This window comes from Protopterus annectens, chromosome 1.part0 (assembly GCF_019279795.1).
Source record: "Protopterus annectens isolate FY-2018-M chromosome 1.part0, PAN1.0, whole genome shotgun sequence".
Lineage (NCBI taxonomy): Eukaryota > Metazoa > Chordata > Ceratodontiformes > Protopteridae > Protopterus > Protopterus annectens.
Window position 1 is genome coordinate 921230272 of NC_056725.1, and position 26797 is coordinate 921257068.

Here is a 26797-nt window from a genome sequence, read left to right on the forward strand (position 1 = left end):
ACCTCATAGCGTACTGGAGGTGGATGCTGGCCAAGGCATGACGGTATCATTTTCTGTTTATACACAAGTAATGTCTTGGATTTCTTAACTTCCATGCCGATTCCCATTGAGACAATATCATCAGCAGGATTAGTAGAATGCACCTCTGCATGCAGCAGCACACCTCACTATCCATCCATCCATCCTCCCTCATCTCCTTTTCCCATTTTGCAGATGGGGTCGGGGTATCACTTCAGTAGTGGCAATCATCTAAAGCCAAGGTTTACACCACTGGGTGGCTAGCGCTGCTGTGGTAGTTTATCAATACTACACACTCTACCAATCTGGGCAAAGCCATAAAAAAAGAGGTACAAATAGGGAGAATTTTGAAATATTGCTCTTTCAAACTTAGAAAGTTGATAGAATAACATGTTTTGCATTAGCATGAATTTTCTGAATGGTATGAAGTTTAAAACTCAAATGTATGTCATTATTTTCTAACTTCAGTCTTTAATGATTTGCCACTAATTTGCCAGAAAGCCACAATTTTATGAAAAAAGGGACCAAAAATATAAGGCAAAAATCTAGACATTCTGTGGAAATCTGTACAGTTGAGAGGTATGCAGTCACCACATACACACTCCCACCTAGGGCAAATTTAGTGCACCTGCTGCATGCCATTGTAATAAACCAGACCATCACCACATCATAATCCCATCTATTAAGCTGTGACCTGAGAAATCCTCCCCCAACTTGGTACAAGTACAACTACATTCAGGTTCAGGGGTAGAAGCACACTAACAACATTAGTGTTTGGACTGGTCAGAGTAGCAGAACTGGTTACTAAAACATTCACTTCAGAATGTCTTTTCAAATAAATTTCACAGTTTTACAAAACCTTTAGTTACTTTTTGTTTATTTTTAGCCAGTTTAAAAACAATAAATAAATAAATAAATAAATAAATACATACAGCCAGACTTTTCAAACTGGGATCAGAATGAAATGGAGTAGTGCCACTCTCACTTAGCAGCTTTATCATGGTTATAGAGGCTCAGCAATGGCATTCAAAAGTACACCCCCAGCTTCAAAGAAGCATCATAAAATAGGTGATCAAGCGATCTTCACTACCAATAAAGTTTTCCACATACAAATGATAGCAACGGAAGTGAATATAAAATTAACACAAGTGAGCCAGACCAACAGAAACTGGTTTGAAAGGAGTCATTACATAAAATTTTCACTTTCATCAAACAACATATATTGATGACTGTCTCAAAAAATATGTGAAAGCTACAATCTTTTGTTTGTTTTCTGTCTCTTTAAGCTAAACTTAAGGAACTGCTACCAGTCAAAGATCATGTCAAAAAGTTTTAGAGGTACACCATAAAAACACCTGTTCAGGTTTTGTTAATGTGCACACTACCCACAGTATATTTTGCTTTGCAGCATATGTGTGAACATTTCCACATAAATAAAACAAAAATAATATGTTTGCACTAAAGAGAAGCACAGCCTTAAAGCAGATGCTCAAAAGATTAAATATTAAATATTATGTGCAAGGAATTTTTAGAGGTAAACTAGTAGACCTGTAAGCCAGATTGCACATTCATGGATATGATAGCATTTTTGCCTGAGTCAAAACTCTTACAAAATTTAAAACATCCAAAGAACTTGGATGTCTGCAATGAATGCCTGCTGTCTCACTGTATCGGCACAGAGATTCAGTCTGCATGATGGGCAGTGATGTATTTGAGAGGCTCACAAGAATAACAATTATTTACCTGAATGAGTGGTAACTTTCAGCTTTTTTTTTTCTGCAGTAAGCTGAAAAAAAAAACACCAAGTGGTAAACAGCTGTAAAGCTCTTAATTTAATTGACAGTTTGTGAAAAAAATAAGAGCTTGGAAATTAACTAATTATTATAAATGTAATTATCAGCATGCCCTGGTCTGCTGAATGGACCAATAGCACAGAGCAGCTAGAAAAATATACCAATAGCACAGTGGGCTTCTTGCTACCTATGGTTTTAGTCCACTTTTCTAGCTGCACTGTGCTGTTGGTCCATTGAACAGACCAAATAACAGAGGCAAGAAAAATTACAAAAAACTTGGGCAGTTGTGCTTTTTGGCATTTTTCTGCCCACACTATACTACTGGTCTGTTCAGACCAAGACGGCAGTCAAGTGAGGAAAAAGAACCAATTGCAGAAAGCTTTGCTATTGGTCCACTTTTCTAGCTGCATTGTAATATTGGTCAGCTGACCACAATGCAGCTAGAAGCCGTAAAAGCTGGCACCAACTACTCATGATTTGTTGGCAACAAGCCTGTGTAACCTACTTGCTACAGTCTTTCAGTTTTTTTACTTTGAAGACTAAAGACCAGTTCTGTTATTTTTTTGCATTCACTAGTTGAGAGGCATGTTCCCAGTGGAAGTCTTAAGATGTTTATTTCTTGAAGAAAACTGTTAAAAAATCTTTCTCCCATAAAAAAGTGATCACACTCATAAATATCTGATGCAACTTATGGGAAATTCTAAGTTAGATCTCTAAAAATACTTTGAGCATGATCTTTAACTGCTAGCAATTCCTGTTCTATTTTTAGCTTCTTTTTTACCTGTGTTCCTTCCATTATACAACGCTGCTCACATTATAATGCAGCAACAGTACTTTACCAAATGGCCGGTAAAAGATTATGCCTGTCTTCATTAAGTACTTTACAAAGATTATGCCCTCCTTTTGCACATTGAGGGAGGTCTGTAAATGGCCACAATTACCACTTTCTGCAGTCACAGGGACACAGCTGGGCAATACAGGGCACTACAGAGGTATGACAAGAGTCTGTTTTGTTATGGGTGTAACACAGCTGCTCACTAGAAAAAGTGCAGCTGAAGTGAACCAGCAAAGAGGAAAATAAAGTCTGTCAGATAAAAGAAGCAGTAGAGAAACAGTATTAAAATTCAGTATTAAGACAAATAATACAGTTGTTAAGTGATGTTTTGCTCCAATAATGTAATAATCACATCATCATCCCTTCTCTGCCAAAGCATCTCTCCTTCAAAATGAACCAGGCCATGCTTTCTGGCTCTCAGCAGAATCCCTACAACTTTGTTGGAAATGTTCTCATATTTTTCAAACAATCTTCCAAATGTAACTCTTACATTTCCATCCTTTCCTTTTTCACCTATAATCTGCATGATTAAGCATAGTTCTTTAACTTCAGTCCCAACATGTCTATATGCATCCTTTCCCCTCTGTTCAGTTTTGGACCCCTCCTTAGGGTTTCCATATTCAGGATCTCCCTTCTGATGCTGTACAGCTACTGTGACATCATTACTGAATGGGTTGTGCTTCTGGTATTCAATGTGGTCATCAGCCCATTTCTCCCAGTTCTTCTGCAATGTTCCAACTTGGCTGAACTTCGGCTTGGCCACTACAGGATGGGGATTCTTTTCTTCCATTTCTTTTCAGGGTACTCTCTATGTAAATATCTGCCTTTTTGACTTAAAGGGTTAGTCACAAATTATGGAAGTGAAACCTGCAAAAAATATTTGTATGAATGTTAATTATAATACAAAACACATCCACATTTTAGTGAAACCTGCAATAAATATTTGTATGAATGTTAATTATAATACAAAACATGTCCACATTTTATCTGTCACTTGCTGTAAACCTTTTGTCATCGCACAGGCACAGACAAGCAGTGTATTATGAGTAGAAGCTCATCGTCTTTTAACAGTGTGTGCTGCACTGCCATTATGTTTTGTACATGCATCAGCTTACTGCTCAGTTTCATTATGTTGTATGGTTAACACCACTGTACCTTCAATGGGATAAAACCATTTAGTATGGTTCTGGGGAGAGCACCCAGAAAGATTACTGTACAATAATGAAGACAGTGGTAGGGGACAAGGATCAGTGTATCCAGACATAAAGCTGTACATCAAAAAAACATTTTCTTTTAACAAATGAATCATTCAAATGTGTACGATAACAGCAAAGACATCATTTGCATGCATTCATTAATTCATTTTCTACACTCTCTCTATACTATCCAGAGCCTGTCCAGGCACGTAAATGGCAGAGAAACAATCCTGGATGCCACTGCAGTCCATTACAGGATGTACATACATACATACATACTTACACACTGTGCACATCCCTACAGGCAATTTGAAACATCATGAACTTATCTAAAAGCATGTATCTGAAGTGGGGTTTGAAAACTGTGGGATACAGACTCCAAAAAAGAAGGCACTACAGCTGGGAAACAAATCCAGAGAACCAACAGTTTTAAGGCAGTGACAGTAACAACTGCACCAGTGTGCTTGCCATTATTTTTATTGCCAAGTACAACATGTTTAGTAAAGAACAGAGACATGCATCCATCCATTCTCAAGTCTCAAACTACCTCTTAGCTAATAACCTCCTCTCCAGCACCCAGCATGACTTCAGGCCACATCACAGCACTACTACCACCTTGCTCTCTTTCACTAATGCTATCCTTCATCATAAAAATAATGGCCTGTTCTCCTCTGCTATATTCCTGGATCTACCCAAGGCTTTTGACATGGTCTCACACAAACTAAGAATCTCTGTTCTTACTAACCTATCCTGTTCCCAATAAACTACTGATTGGTTTCACAGCTATCTAACTGGCCGCCAACAATCAGTTGTCTGGCATAATGACCTATCTCCTCGACTTCCTGTAATGCTCGGTGTTCCCCAAGGCTCCATCCTTGGTCCATTACTATTCTCACTCTTCATCAATAATCTAGTCACAGCCACCAAGCATGCTTCTCTTATACAGTATGCAGATGACTCCACCCTCATCTGCTCAGCCCCAACTATACCTGAAGTTCACAAGATCACACAGAAAGCCTTTTCATCTGTAGAAAGCTGGCTATCTAATGTCCAGTTATTACTTAACCCAAGAAAGACTAAACTCCTTATCTTCCAATCCACTAAATCTAACCCAATTATCCCCCACTGTAATATTCTAGCCAAAGACAATACTGTCATCTCCCTAACAGAACACACCAAACTACTTGGTGTTGAAATTGATAACAATCTCAGATTTGGCAGTCACATTTCTCTTACCATAAAAATGGTTCACAAAAAAAACTAGGTGCATTGTACAGAAACAAACAATTCCTCAACAAGACAGCTAGAATTTCTGTTGCCAATTCCCACCTAATCCCCACTTTACTCTGCGCCTCTGCTATACTTACCTACCTTAGACAAACAGACCTAAACAAGCTTGAGGCTTGCTACAATAAAACTGCTAAGTTTGCCACTGATGCATCTTATCTCATCTTATCACAGCCAGCACAGTATCTCACTTAAAGAACATGACTGGCTTGGACTCCCTCAAGGTCTTCACCTGAATCAACTCTCTCTCTCCCACAAGTTAGTAAACTATCCTCTTAAAGTCCCATCCCTTCAAAACTTTCTCCAGCCCTACTGCTCCACTAGACCACTATGCTCCAGCAGCAAAATTCTACTTCTAGTGACCAAACCCAAGAACTCAGTGGGAGAAGCACTATTCTACTACATCATATCCAGATTACAGAACAACCCTCCCCCCAATAACCATACTACCTTATTGCAATCACTTGAAGACTGCACTAAAAACTCACTTAAAAAGTCTCTGGTTATGCCCATGCAGCAATCCCATTTAGTAACCCTCCTTTTTTTATCTTAGAATTTGTATGATATACCAGACTCCAAAGATAACAGACTTTTCTGCACAACTTGATTGAACTACCACATTTTACATGCAAAGTCATGCAAACACCACACTGGTTCCAGTTAGCCTACACAGCAAAGTAACACTTCTCTGTTAACAGAACATCTCTCTATTAATCACTTAGCCGTATGCTTCATAGTACATTATTAGGCTATTGGCCCTGAGGCCCTTATAAGCCTAGCCAAGACTTTAGCCCATGTTTAGACAAGTCAGCATCCAATGCCCCTGTCCAACAGGGACATGGGTGGAATCCCAGGGGTATATTTTCTGTTTCCTATTCAGTTATCCAGGTTGCGTTTAAAAAGGGGTAAAGAGGTAATCTGCTTGACGTGGAGTGGGAGTGTATTCCATAGATGGGGGAGTCTCTGGAACACAAATCTGTCCCACCAACAAGTCCTGTTGAAGTCACAGATCAGGTTGAGGTCACGCGTGCTAGTTACTTGAGTGGAGCTTGACTTGGGGATATACAGCAGTCCCATCAAGGTGGAGACCGTGCTCACCTTGTATCCAGACAGCAGTCACTTTTGAGGAGTCTGAATGAAACTGAGTAGAGGGATAGGGTTTTAGCCTATCTGTATATAGTAGATGTTTGAGGCCCTGGATTCTCTTGGTGAGGAACCTCTGTGGTTTCTCCAGTTGCTGCATGTGCTTTGTGAGGTACATGCCGAAAGGGGCATTTTACTCAATAATGGGCCTTATAAGGGAAGAATGCAGGGATGTTTTGACCTCGTTTTCCCTGGATGAGATACCCTTACTTATAAGGTGGGCCATGTAGAAGGCTTTCCGTACAACGGAAGCAACATGGTGGTCAAAAGTCAGGTTGCTGTTAACCTGGGTGCCGAAATCCCTCACGACTGATTGCGTGCATAGGATGTTGTTATTAATGTGATAATTTGTGGGGAATCACTCTCCCCAAAGGGGATGATGATGATGCATTTTTGGTATTCAGCTTGAGGCCATGTTTCTGGCACCAATCATTTGTCTGAGTGAGACCTTCTTGGCAGATGTCTACATCACTAGGGGAATTGATGACAGCACCCAGCTTGCAGTCATCTGCAAATGTGGTCAGCCATAGCCCACTGGTTTTCGTCTGCACCTCAGAAAAGTATATCCCAAATAACAGAGGCTCCAAGACTGAACCCTGGGGTATGCCACTTGTTACTGTTGTACTGCTTGAGGTGGCTTCTCCAATTTTGACTAGGTGGGTTCTAACAGTGAGCCAGTTTGCTACCCATCTGGTAACATACGGATTGATGTCTAGTTGAGAGATTTGTATCTATTATGCCCGTGTGGGGAATAGTGTCAAAGGCTTTGGACAGGTCAAAGTAGGAGGTGTGCACCGTCTTCCCCTCATCCATGGCATTGGTGACTGTCTCAAAGAAGTCAACCAAATTTAGCAGACATGACCTCCTTTGATGAAGCCAAACTGTGTGGGATCAAGTGTTTGGAGGTTGCCGATGTCCTTGTCAATGATGTTTATGATAATCCGTTCCTTGGCCTTGCAGATCAGGCTAGTTAGGCTGATGGTCTATAATTTCCCGGTTCGATGGATGCTCCATCTTTGTGTAAAGGGATGAAAGTGGCTGTCCTCCACTCACCTGGGATGAAGCCGGTACTCAGTCTTTGGTTGAATAGGGTGCCTAATGGTGCTGCAAGTTCCTGCTTGAGTTCACGTAGGATGCAACCTAGTATGTTGTTGGGTCCCATGTAGGCTGTATTTTTTACCTTTGAGAGAGCAGTGATGACCTGTTACCTAGATATAAGGGGAAGGGGTCAGGTACTGGGGTGCCCTGATTTACTGATGGGGGAGACAGAGGGGTGAAGTTTTTGCTGAATCTGTCAGCCAGCAAGTTTTCTATATCTACCGCTTTTGTATATGTGGTGTCCTTGACCACCAGTTCTGAAAAGATCTGGGTGCTTCCTTTGAGGTTGTGGACATATGTGAAGAAGACCTTATGATTGTCTCTAGTAGATGTGGCCAATTTGGATTCGAAATTTGCTTTAGAGGATTTCACTAGCGCTCTTATTTACTTGTTCAGGCTAAGGACACATTGCTTCCAAACAAGCAATAATAAATTCAACAGAAAAGATGCAGTTGAACACTTTAGAGAACAAGCAGCAAGTAGCAGGAAAAAGCAAGATGGTAACAAAGTGGTAGGAACAAACACAAATACAGAAAAATATAAGCAGCTCAATAAAGTGTCTTTTCTTTTGTTTGTTTGTTTTATTTATTTATTTTTTTATAAAGTGGAGAGAGAGAGACAGCAGGAACAGAAGATAATTCAAGGTTAAGGGAGCAAGGAGTTTGGGCATATGATGTCAGTATTAGGTAGAATTAGCTAATGAGATTGGACTGGGAGGAGTGCCCCAGATCAAATTTACAGTAGGGGTTGGCAACTGCAAAAGCCACCAACTTTAAGAATGCAACAGCAGTTGTCTGGGAGGGTGGGACAAAATAAGTTTTAGCACAGATCAGAAAAAAAATCTGTCAGCAAATATATAAATAATTCAGTCATGCAAAAATAAAGACAGTGCAGAACACTAAACAGTTAAAGTGTGAAAAATATACTTATCAGCTCTATATTTCCAGATTGTTTGAAAAACACTCTCAGTTAGGCACAAGGAGATTCTAGCAAGGATGTGCTAGAATTCACACAAAGGTAATATTTTTATAACAGCAAGACAAAAGCCAAGCCTTGAGACAATCAGATAACACAAAAGCTGTTAGACCAGATTTTACACCCTGGAATAAGTTCACTACAAACTCTCTGAGAAATAAAAAGTTCAGCATAGATCAGAAAACAAAATCTGGTTAGCAAATATATAAATAATTCAGTTAAGCAAAAATAAAGAGGGTGTAGAACACTGAACAGTTAAAATGCGAAAAAATATACTTATCAGCTTTATATTTCCAGATTGTTTGAGAAGCACTCTCAGTCAGGCACAAGGAGATTCTAGCAATGACATGCAGGAATTCACACAAAGGATCATCAATTCCCTATAGCATTACTTTTGTTGTCCATTTTACAGTCAAGGTTTAGTGGAACATCATATCCTTCTGCTAGTGGTGGTAAATAAAAAGCTACCAGCCTGTGAAATATGTTGTCTATTAAAAACATTCTGAACACATGGAAAAGTAATTCTGACAGTTCTTACAATGCAAACTGCATCATCCCATTGATTGAGATGCTAATTCTTGTCTTCTTTTGCTTTAACAAATAGTAGTTATGGTTCTGCAAGTAAGAAACTTGTACAGGACTGACTCCAAGAAAGTAGTCATAAATAGCAGCCATTTTGAACTAAAATATCTACATTACAATATATACTTTTTTGCATGTTTTGTTCCTAAATACTTTAGCATAAAAATCTCAGCAGATGAATTATTCTACAAGTATGTACACTGTAAGAAAATACCCTGTCTCAACACTTTGCTACAAAGAACTTTAAGTACTTCAAATGAGCATCTGTAACCAGAGAACCATAATTTTATAGCTGTGGCACATTAATGTATCTAATGGAGAAGAGATGGGCATAAACCCTTTATGAGGCCATTCTGTGAGCAGACTGAAGGGGAAATCATTCCATTCCTTAAAGGATAACTCGGATAACTCCATCAACCGATTTTGTTAACCTTATCACAGAATGGCATTTCCCCTTGGATTAATTTCTCCAAGTCTTTTTGGTTCCTAATACCATGATGGGAATGGACCCCATTCCTAAGTCAAACTAAAGTTAATGAATTTAGTATTATTTCAGTCTTTGCTGTTAACCAAAATCACTCTTCACAGCACCTGCAATGAGCCCACAAATGACTCATTCTGCAATGCATATGGAGTTACGTCTCAGTAGCATATTTAAATATGACTATATTTTTTTTATGAGACCCATTGCTTCTACTGCTTTTGAAACTGAATATTCTTCTTCACAAAACAAAAAATGGACTTTAGAAACACTAGCAGCCAACATTTATTAAATACAAAGCTTTCGGGAAATACACTTTATCAGTGTCAGTATTTCTCAAAAGCTTTGTGTTTAATAAATTTTGGCTGCTAGCATTTCTAAAGGCCATTTTTTTGTTTTGTTCTAATAGTTTTATTAATTATGACTGAGTTTTACTGAAGGCTGGATCCTATTTGTTGTTTTATGGTATTCTTATTCTACATAGCCTTCATTTCTGACTGCAAATCCTGGTATTTTATAACTCTGTGTCCCTCTGTACTCAAGACACTGTAATCACCGTGTGTAGCAATTTCAATACTCAATGCTACTTTTTCTTTTCATGGACTACTATATCTGGTTTTCTCGCATCTATTTTTTTGAACTGTTAGTAATGGGTGATCATTTTCTATAATGCCTTGTGGTTCATGTTTCCCAGCTATTTCAATATTGTACTATTTTCATAATCTCCAATACAAAGGTCTTGCTACGTTATTATATCTTTCAGTATACAGGGCCTCTGCCATTAATATATCACACCCAGCAACAAGATGTGCAACTGTTTCCAATTCTGCTTTACAAAATCTAGATTTGTCTGTTTCTCTGACATGTTCAATGGACTTTGTAAACCAATGTGCAAGTAGTACACTATCCTGGGTTGCCAATACTAACCCTTTGTCTTTTGGTTTAAATTTTCCCTTCCTTAGCCATTCCTGCATCAGATCCTGATTGACATGAAGTTGTGCCAGGTGTTTTCTGTACTTGCAACTATATTTATGCATTTTTTAAATTTCTTGGTTTCTCATCTGATCCTTCACCTTATATTCTTTCTTTTGTTTTTTGGCACATTCAGTTGCTGCCTGATTTTTGTCTACTTCTAGTTTGGTTTCCACTCCTACTTGACATCAATATGCTTCTGCGAAACTAAACAGGGAAGCCATTTTAGAATTGTTCTCCTCATGTTTTACAACATTTACTATATTTGGATATTGAGAGGTCAGCAGATATGTATGCAGTCCTGCGATTGTAGATCTATACAGTCCTGCATCTCCTTCAAAAGAGGGAATATATAATCTTTGTATACACTGATTTTTATAAATCATTTGATAAGTAAGCATTTTTCTTGTTTTCATGTAAAACTGATCCAGTACCTTTTGGGGACAGTCAATCACCCCAAAACTGTAAGTTAGAACAGGAAAAGCAAATTGGTTTACAGCTTGGATGTTGTCCATAGATGCCAGTGCTGTTTTCAGTATTAATTTTAGTTTTCTAAAATATTCCTTACTAATTTTGTTCACATTTGTTTATGTTTATGGTCAATCCTTCATCAATTCCCAAATATTTATACACTCCCTCCTGCTCAAGTTCCTTTATATCACATTCCTGTCCCAGGCAAATATTTTCTTGGTGCTGCAGCTTTCCTGCTTTAAACATAGTTTTTCACATTTATCAAGACTAAATGACATTCTTATATCATCTGAGAAAGTTTTCATCACTTGCTATTGTGCTTTCAGTTCCTCATCTGATGAACTATACAGTTTTAAATCATCCACAAAAATAATTCATTAAGTTTTGTTGTTTTCTGGGAGGTAAACCATAACCATGACCTAATATGTTAAATGGATAGCTTAATGGGTTAAGGGCATGACAAAAGAGCAGTGGTAACAAAGAGTCACCTTAGAATATTCCTCTGTCTTTTTATCCCAGGGATAATAATTTGTCAATTATCATGGCTTAGCTGCAGAGTAGTTTGCCACTGTTTCAAGGTCACTGTAATGTAATCAATCAATGTAAGATATATCTTATACATCTGTAAACACTCCTTTATCCATGAATGTGGGATGCTGTGAAATGTGTTTTTGTTGTCTATCCATGCTATCCTTAGATTGTTCCCTTTTTACAATTCTATATTATGACTTTAACAACAAATGATCCTTTGTTCCATATGACTTTCTTTAATTACCCTTTTGTTCTATTGCAATGATTGAGTTTTCTTCTGAATGACTATCAACTCTATTGGCATCAGTTCCAGTATATAATTTATACATCACTGGATGGCACGTTACTGGCCTATAGTTTTTAGGATAGCTTGTAGGTTGACTCTTTGGGAGTAGTATCATTTTTTTCTGTTGTTACCCAGCTTGGTGTCTGTTCGGGATGCATATACAAATAGTTCACAGGATCACAGGAACTTAGCAGGCTATTGGCCGTGAAGCACTTACAAGCCTAGCCAAGAATTTAGCCCATGTTCCAATAAGCCAAGATTAAATCTTTGTGCCAAGATGTTAATACTTTTATCCAGAAGTTAGGTATTGCATCTGGGACTGGGGTTTTCCAATTAGGAGCTTTTATTAACTTTGTTTTAATCTCTCTGGCTGCTACTTAATTCTATTTCAAATCCTGTACATTTGAACTTCCTGCATAACTGGCCTAATGTTATCTAATCATGTAGACTTCATTCTTTTCTAGTAACTTTTTCAGCTCGGCCAAGTTCTTAACAAGCATCTGATACTGATGAGCACGAATCTCTGCATTTTAACCCTGTTATATTTTCATTACCATATATTCTGTCAACACAGGCTAGCACCATTATAAAAGGGGCCCTTCAGCTGTTTCTTTCCATTCTCTTCCTCCTTTCCTTGGCCGCTTTTTCTGCTCTACTACCTTCTTTCAACTTCTATTTCTTTGTACCTTTATATGACATTCTCCTTTCTAGTATCTACTGCCTCTTTCTTTCCAAACTTTTCTTTAGTCCCTCCCTTATCTCATGCTACCGCTCCTTACCATCCACGAGCTGACCCAAATATCTCCATTACCCTCTCCCTTGTTCCTGCCTTTTCCTATAACCCTTAAGTTATTAGCTTCAACTAATATAGCCCTTCTCCATCAGCCTCTCTGTTTTGCTACCAACCTATGTGTTATATGTAAAGCATTATTTCACATATGACTTCCATTTCTACTTAATAGCACAAGTATCTTATTTTCCTGTGTCTGATGCAGGTTTAGTGAGGTAGTTCCCTGCAGAAGGAGATACAGCTTGTGCCGGAACTCTCCCCATCATCCCAAGCTCTCGCTCATGCCCACACTCTCCTTATTGCTGGGTCTTAGTACACACAACACTTCTGATGGCAATAGCATATCTCCACAAAGATAAGCACTTTTGCAAAGTGGGCTTACTTGGTGATTAAATTAATTAAAAAAAAAAAAAGATCCAATAATGTGACAACACCAGTGTTAGAGACACAGACAGTAAATGGTAGAGCACAGTCAAGCAGTTAGAAGAGCACTAGATTCCAAATTTATGGAATTAATCTTTTTCTTGCACAAACCCAGATACTGGTGTACTTTCTTACTGGCTTGTTCTGTGTGCACATTAAAGATTTTATTTGAGTCAAAGTAAATATAAAGCTATCCGAAGATAAAGACTGTATCAACTTTGCCCAACAGTGGTTAACTAGTAGAGGGATGCATTTTTTTCATTCTCCAGATGTAAAAGGACTACATCTCTGTTTTCTTAATGTTGATATGCAATCTTGTGCTCTGACATTAAGCTTTACCAAGGGAGAAATTAAGTCATGAAACATAGTACTTTCAAATTAGAAGCATCAATTCATATATGTGTAACAGAAGGGTGATGTCTTCCATGTTTCAGAAAAATTATTAATGAACAGAAAAAAATAAGGGTGGCCCATAAACTAATCTTTGGGTAGTACTGTAAATGGTATCTAGTTTAAAGGAGATGCATTATCTTACTTTTAACTTGAACCACATATACTCAAGAAAGGCATGAAACCGGTTAATGTGCTCATCAAGTAGTTCTTAAGTTTTTAGAGCAGCAGAGTGCAGTTTACAAATCAGAGGCCTTAGTAAGTCCATGAATGGTACTGCAGTGAGAACAACGCCATCATATATTTTACAAATTACATCTGTAGGGAACCAAATACCAGTTGCCATGCTGTAGCTGGATCAAAATCCATGATGGCTAAGGAATACAGTCCTGTAGGGTCATACATATTCCATCAGCTTCTCTGAAGTTTTGTCCTCCAAAATGTTGGCAAAGTGGAAGAAAACAAATATGATATGATATGCTGCTTTTCTAGAACAGACTCCCCACCCACATAAAACAAAGTTCACCTCTGTCCGTATTCAAATGAGATTTGTATCAATGGATGAGAAGCAGAAACTTTACCCCAGGACTGCCCCCTGTACTACTAATAGACAAAGGCATCTCAAAAATGCATTATCCTATGTATGGGCCTCCCCAAATTATTAATGGCATGATTCCAGGTATTCTCATTAGTGGTAATATATAATTACCGACCATGGGAGGAGTAAGGTCAATATCTAGCCAAATGGGATAGCACAGAGAGGGAAACTGGCTACGCATAAATGGCCCACAAGGGCACCTAGCCTAGTACTTACCTATGAACTTATGAAAATATATAGATGTCATGGAAGCTACGATTATGATTTTTGAAAGTGGGGTGGCACATCATCTACTGTCCATGTATGCACACATCTCCTGTCTAATCACTTATTAATTTGTTATAATGTCTACTTAGTTTCTATTTATTTCTCCTTTTCAGGAGGGGTTCTGAGCACTGCTGCAATGCAATTGGGATAGGTACCCTATGATTTCCTATATTATAGCCTACCTGTTTCTGTCAACTGCATTATGGACTCAGCGCAAGCTACCAACCTGATACATTCAAAGATGCATCGCGAGCTCCCCATATCTTCTAAAGTTGTTAGTTTCTCTTATGTCAGCAATTTCAGGAAACCACTGAGCTAATACTACCTCAAAGGCCTAAAATTGCTAATTTTCATTTCTGTCATCTTTTACAGATTTCTACAACACTGTGATACATGGAGAACTGTATCCTTGCATATATTTTCTACCTCCTTTAAGATACAGTGGCTTAACCTTCCTAAAATAGACTAATAAAACTATGGCTATGGTAAGTCAAAGCTACTTCAACCAAGATTTTTTTTTTTGGGAAAAGAATGCATAGTCTTATCAGGGTAATTCAAAATCCACCACTAGAATGTGTTCAGCAAATGAATCTTCATCCAGAAAAATCTCCCTTCTTTATTCCACCCCTTCACAGTGCATTTCACCTTTTAATATATGCTCACATAAACTGCAACAGGACTTTTAGATTTTCTGTGTGAAAACAAATTCTCTCCTTACAGTTTCTCGAAATTCTTATATTCAAGACAATTTTAGTGTAAATAAACAACATAAATTGGGGCAGGGAATCAGATGGGCAGGGCTTAGTTTCTTGCAAGACTGAGATATTCCTAGCATCTCAATCTAACATCTTTTAGGGAAGTCACTAAAACATTCACAATATACACAAGCTTCAGTCATTTAGCATACCAGCATACTTCTCAACTGTATAGATTTTCACCGAATGTTCAGATTTTTGACTCATATTTTTGGTCTGTTCCTCATAAAATGTGTGGTTTTTCTGGCAAATCATTTAAGATTGATATCGCTAAATAATACTAAATAATGACAGGCATTTTAGTTTCAGACTTTATATCCTTCAGAAAATATATAATAATGCAAAACCTGTTAGTCTAGCAACTTTCTAAGTTTATAGGAGCAATATTTAAATTCTATTACTATTTTAGGCCTTTGTCCCCCCATTCTTTCTGGCTTTGTCCAGATTTCTTGCAGTGAGAGGTTGAAAAGTACTCGTACTAGTGAAATGATTAACCAAAATTAGTAATGCAAAAAATAATACAATAAATACAAAAATTAAAACATTTACAGTATTAGTTCCCATTCTAATTGCTAGTTTAAGTTGTAAGGCATTAATGTATGCCAGGATTTGCCAGATCATGCATGCACTCAGGTCTCTCATCAAAAAGTACCATTATGACACTGTCATAGTTCATGTTGGTGTGAATGACCTGAGACATACCTCACTGGACTATATGAAGAGAAACATGGTCAAGCTCTCCGAGTATGTGTCCCAGGCGGGTATGTCCCTAGCCTTGATAAGCAGACTATCCTCACCTAGAATTATGCCACAGTATAAACAAAAAAAGATTGATTTCAATAACTGGCTTAGATATGGTGTCATTCGAAGGGGATCTAATTCCTGTCTTCCTGGGAAGCAAAGCCTTGCTGTTTTGCCATAGATGGATTGCACCTAGCACCCCTCTGCTCTTGCCTCCCCCAAAGTGACTTTTTCAGACAAGGTCTCAAAAACAACACTACCAACGTGAAATTAACCAATCAGAACAAAATAAGGGTCATGCTGGAAAATGCTAGGAGCTTAAACCAAAAACTGCACTCCCTGGAAGCACTTCTATCACTAGAAGATGATGTCTGTTCAGTCACAGAAACCCAGTTTAAGGCCTTAGAGAGTACCCTGGCCCTGCAAGGCCACAATGCCTTCAACAACTTTAGATCACAAAAGGAATGTGTGAAAACCAAAGGTGGTGGTGTTTCAATCTATATTACAGATAAATTCACCTCATGTCTAGTTAGACTGGACAACTCCATGGAGTTACTCCAGGACTAGGTTACAGTGGGTAAGACCCCCATTCAGTCCTAGCCAGTTACAGATCCCTCCATGAGTCATAACGCCCATGAAGCCTACTTAACCAAACTAAGGACAATCCATATTTTACCGAACACACTGGTTATGGGGGGAGTTCATTCTTACCATCAACTGGGATACCTACACTACAACTGGGAAATCTACTCTATCCTAAACTCGCTAGTACAAAAGTTCTTTGACTTTATGAATTCAAAAGCCCCTGGAGCAAATTGTCCATACCCTGACACGAGGACCAAACATTCTAGATCTGGTCCTTATGAACATGTCAAACAGGTGCACTGCTGCAACTGTTGGACCCTCATTAGTTAAAACTGACCACAAATCAGTCACTTTTGGACTGATACTAATACTAGAACTCACAAAGGGTGGAATCAGACTAAAAATCTTCACCAAGGCAAACTATACCCTCCTAGGTGAAGGTATAAATGCATTCCAAGCCCCACCCCAAGCTGAAAGTGTTAACTATGCAGAAGCTTACACTAAAGCCCTGTACAATCATTTGTGTGTGTATAAACTTGGCTGCACCAGATAGTATTGAAGCCAGAACCCCAAGTAAAATCAAGCTGCCACGGTGGATTCCCAGCATCAACAAACTCTACAATAAACAAAAAAAGCTGCTGTCCAAGAAAACAAACACAAGGACCCAACAATGGAAAAGCATCCTCCTCAGCCTTAACAGGCAAAAAGACAACTTGTCAAATCTTCCAAGAGCTCCTTTGAGAGAAACCTATCAAGTACTGCCAAGGATAACCATAAGACGTTTTACAGCTATGTACATAACCTAAAGAGTAGGGCCCAACCATGTGCAGAACTGGTGGCCAATGGTATTACACACACTAACCCCACAGTGGTAGCAAACCTGCTAGCAGATAGGTTTGGTGAAAATTTCACTCCCTTATCCCCTTCTAACTTACAACAAATCCTCACCCAAACCCCCCCACCTTACATATCTGAAGAGCAAGTCCTCAAAGCCCTGCCCAAGGCAAAGAACATAGCTTCTATGGGACCAGATGACATCACAGACTGTCTTCTAAACAGGCTAAAACATGAACTAGCATCACCACTAAGTACCCTTTTCAATCATAGCCTAACCACAGGGTTTGTTCCTGCAAAATGGAGAATAGCTACACTTATTCCCTCCACAAAGGTTGCCTAGCAACAGACCCAGGGAATTAAAGACCCATAAGCCTGACCAGCCTCATCTGTAAGGCCATGGCATGTATCATTATGGACCTCATAAATAAAATCATAGGTGACCTCCAAACCCTAGACCCTACCCAATTCAGCTTTGTGAAGGGCAGATCCTGCCTAGTAACTCTGGTGGATTTATTTGAAAGTGTGACAAGGCCACTGATAATGGCAAATCTGCGCACACCACATACCTCGACTTGGCAAAGGCTTTCAACACAATCTCACATTCAGGCATTACCGATAAACTTAGCAAACCGAACGTAAACCCCTTCATTGTAAGATGGGTTGCTAACTGGCTCACAAACGAGACACATGTTATCAAAAGTCGGTGACTCCACATCAATCAGTAGACCTGTTACCAGCGGGGTGCCACAGGGGTCAGTGCTGGGCCCCCTACTGTTTGGTGTATACTTCTTAGAAGTTCAGTTCAAAACTAAAGGGTTGTGACTGACCAAGTCTGCAGACAACTGCCAACTAGGTGCAATCACTGAATCCCCAAATGATGTCAGTATACTCCAGGATGGTCTCACACAGACCAATGACTGATGTATAAGTCACGGTCTCAAACTGAATGCAAAGAAATGCATCATCATTCCCTTCAGCACAAACAATGTCCCTTCACATTATCAAATCAATAACAATACCCTAAGTACCCATGAAGTGGTAATGGACCTGGGATCATAGGTTGACTGCTACCTTAACTTCAGCCACCACGTGTCTACCTTTGTGAGGAAAGCTTTCCACATAGCTCACTTGATTAGTAAAAGCATCTCCTTGAGAGCAAAAGAAGTTATAACCCCCCTATACTCAGCACTTATCCAGACCATAACTGAATATAACACCCCATTCAGTATGTACCATACTAAGCATCTACAGCAATTGGAAAGACCACAGAGATTTCTAACAAAGAGGATCAAGGGCCGTCCAGCATGTGCCTTACACAGACCAACTAAAATCTCTGCCACTATACTCTGTATAATAAGGACTTCTTAGGGGAGACTTATGCCTGGCCTACAGAGCAACCCAAGACCCAAACCTAATGAGCTTACTGCATATCTGTAAATCAAATGGGTCTAGGGCAATCCATTCTAGGGACTTAAATATGGCCTGCAACTTAAACAGGACATGCTGAGGGACAGATTTATTTCCCAGCAACTGCCACATCTTTGGAACAGGCTACCAATTCATGTGAAACAGAATACTTCTATGACACTGTTCAAAGGGAACCTGGATGAGTGGATAGGGCATCATAAATTCTTACCCGGGATAGTGCCCACAACACTCCTGAACATGGGTAGTCATCACTAAATGAAGTCTTGAGTATTGACTAGTACTGCTACAGTATTACATTGGGTTGAAATAGCTAGTCTTAAAATGACCTCTAGGTTGATAGCCTAGTAATCTCCTATGATCCTAAATGTCCAAATAGATACTGTCTTTTTGTATCTTAACAGGGAATTAAGTGGTTTACACCCCCCTCCCCGTGTGACATAATACGTTTCCCAAAACATAACATTTTATATATCATGTAAGGTTCTGTTCATAAAATTGCTAGAATTAATAACATTAATTTTGATCTACAATGAAATTTTAATTATTCTACAAAGGATGTTATTTGGTGTCCATGCCATCTCACTTGTACCGGATAAACTACATTGAGTTTTAAAGTTAGAATACAGGAATGTATGAGATATATTCAAATGAAAATACTGAGAATCCTCTAGCAGAACATTTTAAGAATACATGATAAATATACTTTGTTCTTTAAATACAAACCACTTAATTCTTTATTAAGATACAGTAAGTTTTCAAATGTAATATTTTAAAGCTTTGTGGTTTAAAAGCAGGAAATTCTATGAAAATTAGTATTGTAACTGTTTTCATTTCTTATTTTTAATTGCTTTGGTTAATTATTTAATGGATATGCTAATTGAGTGATTGAAGCTTGTATATAAGGTGAATGCATTTGTTACTCCACAGAAGACATCTGGTGAAGGTACTAGGAGTCGATTTTTATATATACATTTTTTAACCAGATAAACCCACTGGACACAAGTGTCCACTTTCACAGGCTACAAAGGGAACACTGTTTAGTTAAGTGACTTGCACATTGACTCATAGAAAGCAAATGAACAAGGAATCAAATACTGAATCAAAATTCTGTATCCATGTCTGTTTTCTCTCTTAAGAAATAAATAAAGCATCCTTACATTTATTTTATTTTGTTGTTTACGATAATTGTATTATTAAGTAGTTCTAGTTTAAGATCTGGCAAAAGGAACAGATTCTCCTAAAATATCTTCATTTTTCCAACGCTATCCTTCTGACTGGCATAGCCATTCTCTTATATAAAGCTAAATACCTCAGACTTTTTTAATGTATAAGTCATCTAATTTAATACATTCATTATGCATGTGACAAACAAGAAAACTGTTAGATGACAATAAAAGCAAACATATGCCCATCTAGTACCACTGTTAGTTAATGAAGAGATAGAAAGATGTTTGTTAGTTGATGATAAAAGTTTTTTTTATTATTATTATGTGCTATATTTGTTGATAAGGTAGCATAAAACATTAAGTTACAAATAAAGCAGTTGGAATTGAGAATCAAAAACTATTCTCTTTCCCTGGTAATGGCTAAGCTCACCACATTCTGCCCCTCACCATTAATTAACTCTGGCTAAATAAACTGACACTGTTAACCTCTTAAATATGCTCAGAAATCACCTGTATTAATTAAAAGAAAAAGAATACATAATAATAAGAAAGAAAGAATAACATTACTGAAAATTATTGCAGTTGTTTTTGCCATACTGTAAATAACATCAGATGCATATCTCTCAGCATACTTCTCTTGCAGCCTGGTGCTTCCAGTGCAGTGACCATGCAAAGCAAATTAATGTTTATGTGGCATTTACTATACTAAAAGTTATAAAAAAAAATCAACAGATTGATACATCACATATTTTTATTTCAATAATTTTAATTAATACAGCTTGTGCATTGCCACTAGAAGAATTCAGCATTCAAGCTATGAAACAAATAACGAGCAATAAAAAGCAATTTTTTTTCTCAGGTATGATCTAATGACAGTTCAAAAGACTGTCTGTATATTACTTATTTGGTGAGGGGTATGGTTACAGTGATAGTCTAGTGGTAGTCTTCTTACCAGAAAGAATGTTAAATATAAAATGCTTTCAGCAATAGAAAAGCCATCCTACTATAGTGAATGATTCATTAGTCAAGTTGCATTAAACTTTAAAGATTAGGAACACTCCTTCTTGTGACAGCTTGAAAAGGCCTGCTGTGTTCTTTCAAACACAGATGGCATCATCTCCAATGCCTACTTTCTCTAAGAGTACAAGTATATCCAACCACAGGAAGCAGATTTTCCAGCTACTTTAGTGTCTCATACTGTGCAAAGCTAGCCTTATAAATGTGTGTGCCTTGCTACAGAAAACAAAAAGTTTACCACTATAATTTGAACTTGCAATACTGTTATTGGGAAAACTGTGTGGTAATTGACTGGCAGATAATCTGCACATTCCAGTATGATAAGCACCCACCTGTAAAACTGATTAATCAAATATAGTTATTTAACTGATCTATAAATGGCAGGACAGCCACTGGTGTGTCTGTAGCTGTGCCTGTATCAGTGGCAATGATCCACTTTCCAGTCTTCTACTGTTTAGCCACATGGAAAGTGACAACAGATAAGGGAACAAAAACTATGCACTTACCATAGCAATAGATCTGGAAGATTAAATCCATCTTCGATAACTCATAGAATTAAGGTAGCAGGCGTTGGGAACTCTCGTCAAGATAAGCTTTCCCAAGCTGCTTAGCACACTTCCCCTATTAAACAAAGCACTGTGGTACTCATCATTTCTGGATCTGATGGTAGTTGTGAGAAACTAAAAAATAAAGACTTAAGAAACTTTCTTTATCAAGGAGGTGAAAGTTAGGCAGCTCCGTTAGGAAGATGTGCCAACTTATTTCTTAAGATTTATTATTATCATTACTAAGATGTCAATAACTTAGCACATTTGAGTCTAGTCTCAGTAAATCACAGTATAGACTACCAAGCAAACACTAGTGGGTATGTCTCCTCATGAGACTAACACCCTTGATAGCAGTAGTTCGAGGATGAACTGAGCCCGGATATCAGATCTAGTTTATAATGTTCTGCAAAGATATGGAATAGCTCACATAGCTGCTGCACAAACATCATCAACTGCTTCTTTCTTGAAAAAAAAAGATACAGAGTTAGCCATAGTTTTACTACTGTTAAGGGTCTGTTAAGTTTCAAAAGACAAAATCTGATAAAATCAAACAGCCATCTGGCAAGTGTGATCTCTGAAACTTTATGGCTTTGCTTCTTGGAAGAAAGGGAAAAAAGTGGAGAGTCTTTCTTGTTGGATTTAATTCTATCAAAGTAACTCAGTTGACAACATAAATACATGCACTGAAGAAAGCACTCTACACAGTCTGAATGTGAAGGAAAAAAGACAGTTGGATGGATATAACGGCTAAGATTTATTTCAGTAGCATAAAAGGATGGGCTAGTTCAGAAAAAGAGAGAGAGATAGAGAGAGAGTGAGAGAGAGAGAGAGAGAGGCAGTGAATGAGAGAGAAAAAAAGAGAGACTATCTTTATGAAAGACTATGTATGGAGAACTTACAGACAGAGAGTCAAGTCTGAAATTCCCTGGAAGGAGTTATTGCCTCCAGGAAATCAGCTTCCCATGTAAGAAATTTCAAATCTATAAACAGACAGTCTTGAAGTCAACAGCAATTCTTGCAGAATAAAGTTCTAGTCCCCAAACAGTAGTGGATCTGTACGTCTGTAGTCTTTAGAGGAGTTGCCTGTAGTCTTTATGAGAAGGTGGTACTGTTAAGAAAAGTCTTGTATGCTTTTCTGACACAGCTAAAGGAATTTACAGTAAAGCCTTTTACAAAAATGCGAAATACTTATTATCCTGTTAAGGTCAATATGTCATCAAGTCTGGTGTCAAAATTATTGGCAGGGTAGTCCAGAACTACTAGGCAGAGACTACAAATGGATCTAGTTCCTATGTAGTAGTCCAAACAGAAAAACTTGCTCATTTGTCCTTTAACATTTTTCTCATGTTGGACCTCTTGGAAGATGATGCTATCAACTACTCTTGCAGAAAAGTAAGGATTACTGGCCACTACTACAACAGAGACACCAAGTGGCTAGGTGCAGGGATTCTATGGAAGGTTTGACCAATGGAGGAGCTAGCAGAATTCTTTTGTGTTTCAAGGGGCTTCTACACTAGATGAAATGACAGATCTGCCATAGCTAATATGGGGCTATGAGAATTACCTGAATTTGTGAAGTTTCACCTTCTGGATGACTTATGCTATCAGAATAAATTGAGGAAAAGTGTAGAGGAGACTAGGTGGCCACTTATGGGCCACAGCATCCCTCAGGGATGTCGTTAGCAAAGGAATGGGAGTGAAGTAATGCCCTGAATTTGTTTTTTATCAGGTAAGTGAAGATATCAAAGCAAAAGAATAACCATATCTAAAGATCCTATATGGTATTTTGGATGTGAAAATCTACACATGGGGAAAAGGGATACATCTACCAAGTATATCTACAGGCAAACTGAACCCCATAAGATCTGATCTGCAATCAAAAACTGACTGCTGACCCTTATTTATTCTCAAGCTTTCATACCATCCTGGCACAAGGGTTATGTTTGTTTTTCTTCCTGGTTTCTGATGTATCATACAGTAGTCGTGCTGTCTGATTGCATGGTACTGCTTCTTTGGAGAAGAGAGACTTGAAAGGCTCAAAGGCTTAAACAACTACTATCATTTTCATTAAATTAATGTGTAGGGTTACTTCTGAAGATGTTGAGAAACCCTTGACATTCATCCACTGAAATTATATAGCTTAGTCAAAGTCTGACAGGTATCTTGTGACTGTTTCCAACAATGGGATATGTGAATGGGTATCAAAGGTGGAACATGACCAGTTGTATCCATCATAGGTAGTGCCTGCCAACTTGAGAGATGTGGGTTGGGTTGGATAAAAGGGCCAGCATCATGAGACCACTAGGACAGACAAGTATACTGGGAATTTTAATGTGTTTTTTACATGAGGAATAACATGGATAGCCACCTCTATAAGACTTAGTATCCAGAGACACAGATGTGCAGTGACATTTGCTAGTGAAATAATGGATATGGTACCTTGACATGAACAAAATAATTACTTTCTGTGGAGATTCTTACATTGTTTGCATTGCTATCTAAACTGCAGCCTATAGATATAAGCAGCTGAGCAGCTTGCAGCTGTGATTGTGTTACACTAACTGTTAACCCCAGAGATTAGAATAATATGATCAGCAACTTCCTTAACAGGCATAGAAGAGATAAGGCAGCCAGAAGCCAGTCATATGAGCAGGGTAAATCCTTGGCTTCTTGAAATTTCTGTTGAGCTGTAAACTTGGAGAAGCATTTGGTAATACAGCAAGGAAGATGAGTGAAGACATGGAGGATTTTGGGACTGTTGTTTACTACAGTTGACCAAGAAGCATAGAAACTCTTGAATTCCTTTGCAGTCTTTATGAGAAAACAGGTGTACTGGAAAGCAAAACAACATCTCCAATCTACATCTGTTAGACAATGAAGAACCAAGAGCACCAAGACAGCATGAAAGCTTTCACTGGGGATAAATGTATTACTGCTGCTGAGATCCAATATTATCCTGAGCTCCTTTGTCTTTTTCGTCAGTATAAAGAGGCTGGAGTAAAATCCAGATCCTTTCTTGTCTGCAGGAAACTCTCTAATAGCTCTTTTAAGTAAGAGGTTCAACACCTTTCTCTTTAGTACTTGTTTCCTATGGTGTGGGATTTCTGGTGGGAGGGAGGGGCGGGGGACAGCACCTTTAAGAAAGGAGAAGTAGTATTCCCTGGATACAGCTGTCCTTAACCATCTGCCCTTGGTTATGGATAATGAAAATAACCAACAGAGATACAGCTGACCACTAACTCCAGAGCTGTAATCAGTAAGGCAGTGCATCAGGACTGCTGCTGCTGACCACCAAAAGATATAGGTTCATAGGTTCATACTAGGCTATCTGCCCTAGGGCATTTATAAGCCTAGCCATAGTGTGTTTGGCTTTCGCCACCCATTTTAAATTAATTTTGCTATGCCCTTTTTCGAGGTTAGTATACTGTGCCTCTGTCTAACAGTGACACAGAAGTGATACCCGGGGTAAACCTACAATCTCCCATCCACTTATCAAGATTCCTCTTGAAGAGAGTCAATGAGGGACTCTGCCTAACCTGGACTGGGATTTTATTCCAGAGTGAAGGGAGCCTCTGGGTTATGAATCTGTCCCTCCAGCATGTCCTATTTATTTCAGTGCTGAGTTTTAAGTACCTCGAGCACGTAGCTCGATGGGATTTGGATTTTCTGAGGTGCAGCATGTCCATTAATTCCAGGTTGGACATGGCTTTATACGTCAGGCACAGATCGCCTCTGAGCAGGCGGAATGCCACTGAGTAGCGCTAGAGTTTCTTTAACCGGGCAGCATACGGCATCTGTTTGAGCCCCTTGATCCTCTTGGTGAGGTACTTTTAGGGTCTTTCCAGTTGCTGCAGGTGTCTGGTAAGGTACATCTCAAAAGGGGCATTGTACTCAATTATGGGCCTGATGAGGGATGAGTAAAGAGGCACAATGACCTCCCCTGATCTAGCTGTGAATCCCTTCATGATTAGGTGGGCTATATAAAATGTTTTTCTAACCACTTTGGCCACGTGGTTGTCAAATGAGAGATTGCTATCAACTTGGGTCCCCAGGTCCCTAATTACTTCTTCTGTACTTAATGGATTACCACCTATGTGGTCATTTGTGGGCACTTTGTTTTTGCCAATGGGGATGACTATACACTTTTTGGCATTTAGCTTGAGGCCATGGCTCTGGCACCAGTTGTCTGTTTCTATGAGGCCCTTTTGGAGGATGCTTGTGTCGGCTGGAGAGTCTATTATGGAGCCCAGTTTGCAGTCATCTGCGAACTTGGTCAGCCACAGTCCTTCCATGTTGGCCTGTACCTCCAAGAAATATATACCGAACAAGAGAGGTCCCAAGACTGAGCCTTGTGGGATGCCACTTGTAACTGGTTTGGAGTCTGACATGGCTCCAGCTATTCTAACCATGTGGGTTCTGTCCTTGAGCCAGTTTGCAACCCATCTAGTGACATAGGGGTTTATATTTAAGCTGGTGAGCTTATCTATAATGCCCGAGTGGGGTATTGTATCGAAGGCTTTTGTGAGGTCCAGGTAGGCTGTGTGGACCACCTTCCCTTTGTCAATGGCCTTGGTGACTGTTTCAAAGAAAATTAACCAGGTTTAAGAGGCAGGATCTGCCCTTAACAAAGCCGAACTGGGTAGGATCCAGTGTCTGTAGGTCCCCAATATCTTTATTTATAAGGTCCATGATGATCCTTTCCATAGCTTTGCAGACCAGGCTAGTGAGACTTATGGGGCGATAGTTTCCAGGATCCATTGAGGCACCACCTTTGTGGAGAGGGACCACTGTTGCTGTACACCACTCTTTGGGTACATATCCTGTAGTAAGGTTGAGATTGAACAGTAGTTTTAGGTTTGGGTTTAGCTCTTCTTGGAGTTCATGTAGGACGCAGCCCGGGACACCGTCTGGTCCCATTGATGCTGTGTTTCTTGCTTTGGAGAGGGCAGCTCTTACCTGAGCATCTGAGATGTCAGGGGGGGCATCACTCTGCTGGGATAGATATTAGCCCTTTTGGTGGGGGGGGAGTTTGCGCTGAACCTGTCAGCTAGGATGTTGGCAATGTCTGTGGGTTCGGTGTATTTTTTGTCATTTTGGACTAATTCTGAGCATATCTGGGAATTCCCACCCAGGTTCCTAACACAACTAAAGAAAGCCTTGTGATTATCCTTCGTGTCCTGTGCAATTTTTCTCTCGAAGCTGGCCTTAGACGATTTTATGAGTGCCCGTAGTTTTTTACTAATACTGATCAGAGATGCCTTCCCTTTTTGGGATTTTGCTCTGTCATGAAGTAGCTTCCTCCTTCTGTTGTATAGTTTGTTTATGGCTGGGGTCCACCAGACAGGACATCTGCCTTTGGAGGATTGGGTCTTGGTTTTATTTGGGATTGCATGATCCATGCATTCCTGAAGGTGTTTATAGAATGCTTTTATAAAGGATTTTGTGGTCTGGGCTGTATTATCCACAGGCCCGGGGGCTTTGAAGGATTCCACCTCGGTTTTGAGGAGTGTGAAATTTGCTTTAGAGAAGTTTTTCACTGTGGTTTTCTGGGCATGGGTTGGGGTCGGGATGTGAATATCCAGTG

At 39.0% G+C, this 26797-nt stretch overlaps 1 protein-coding gene across 2 annotated transcripts in view; it reads right to left on the bottom strand.

Annotated features, from left to right (window-relative positions):
- Nucleotides 1–547: 547 nt before the first annotated feature.
- Nucleotides 548–26797, bottom strand: part of LOC122795694 (actin-binding Rho-activating protein-like) — a 119379-nt gene continuing 93129 nt past the window's right edge. For both annotated transcript variants that reach the window (XM_044064002.1, XM_044063994.1), the window contains exon 2: nt 548–3513. In XM_044064002.1, the coding sequence (XP_043919937.1) occupies nt 2963–3436 (474 nt within the window). In that variant the 5' untranslated portion in view covers nt 3437–3513 and the 3' untranslated portion in view covers nt 548–2962. The remainder of the gene's footprint in view (nt 3514–26797) is intronic.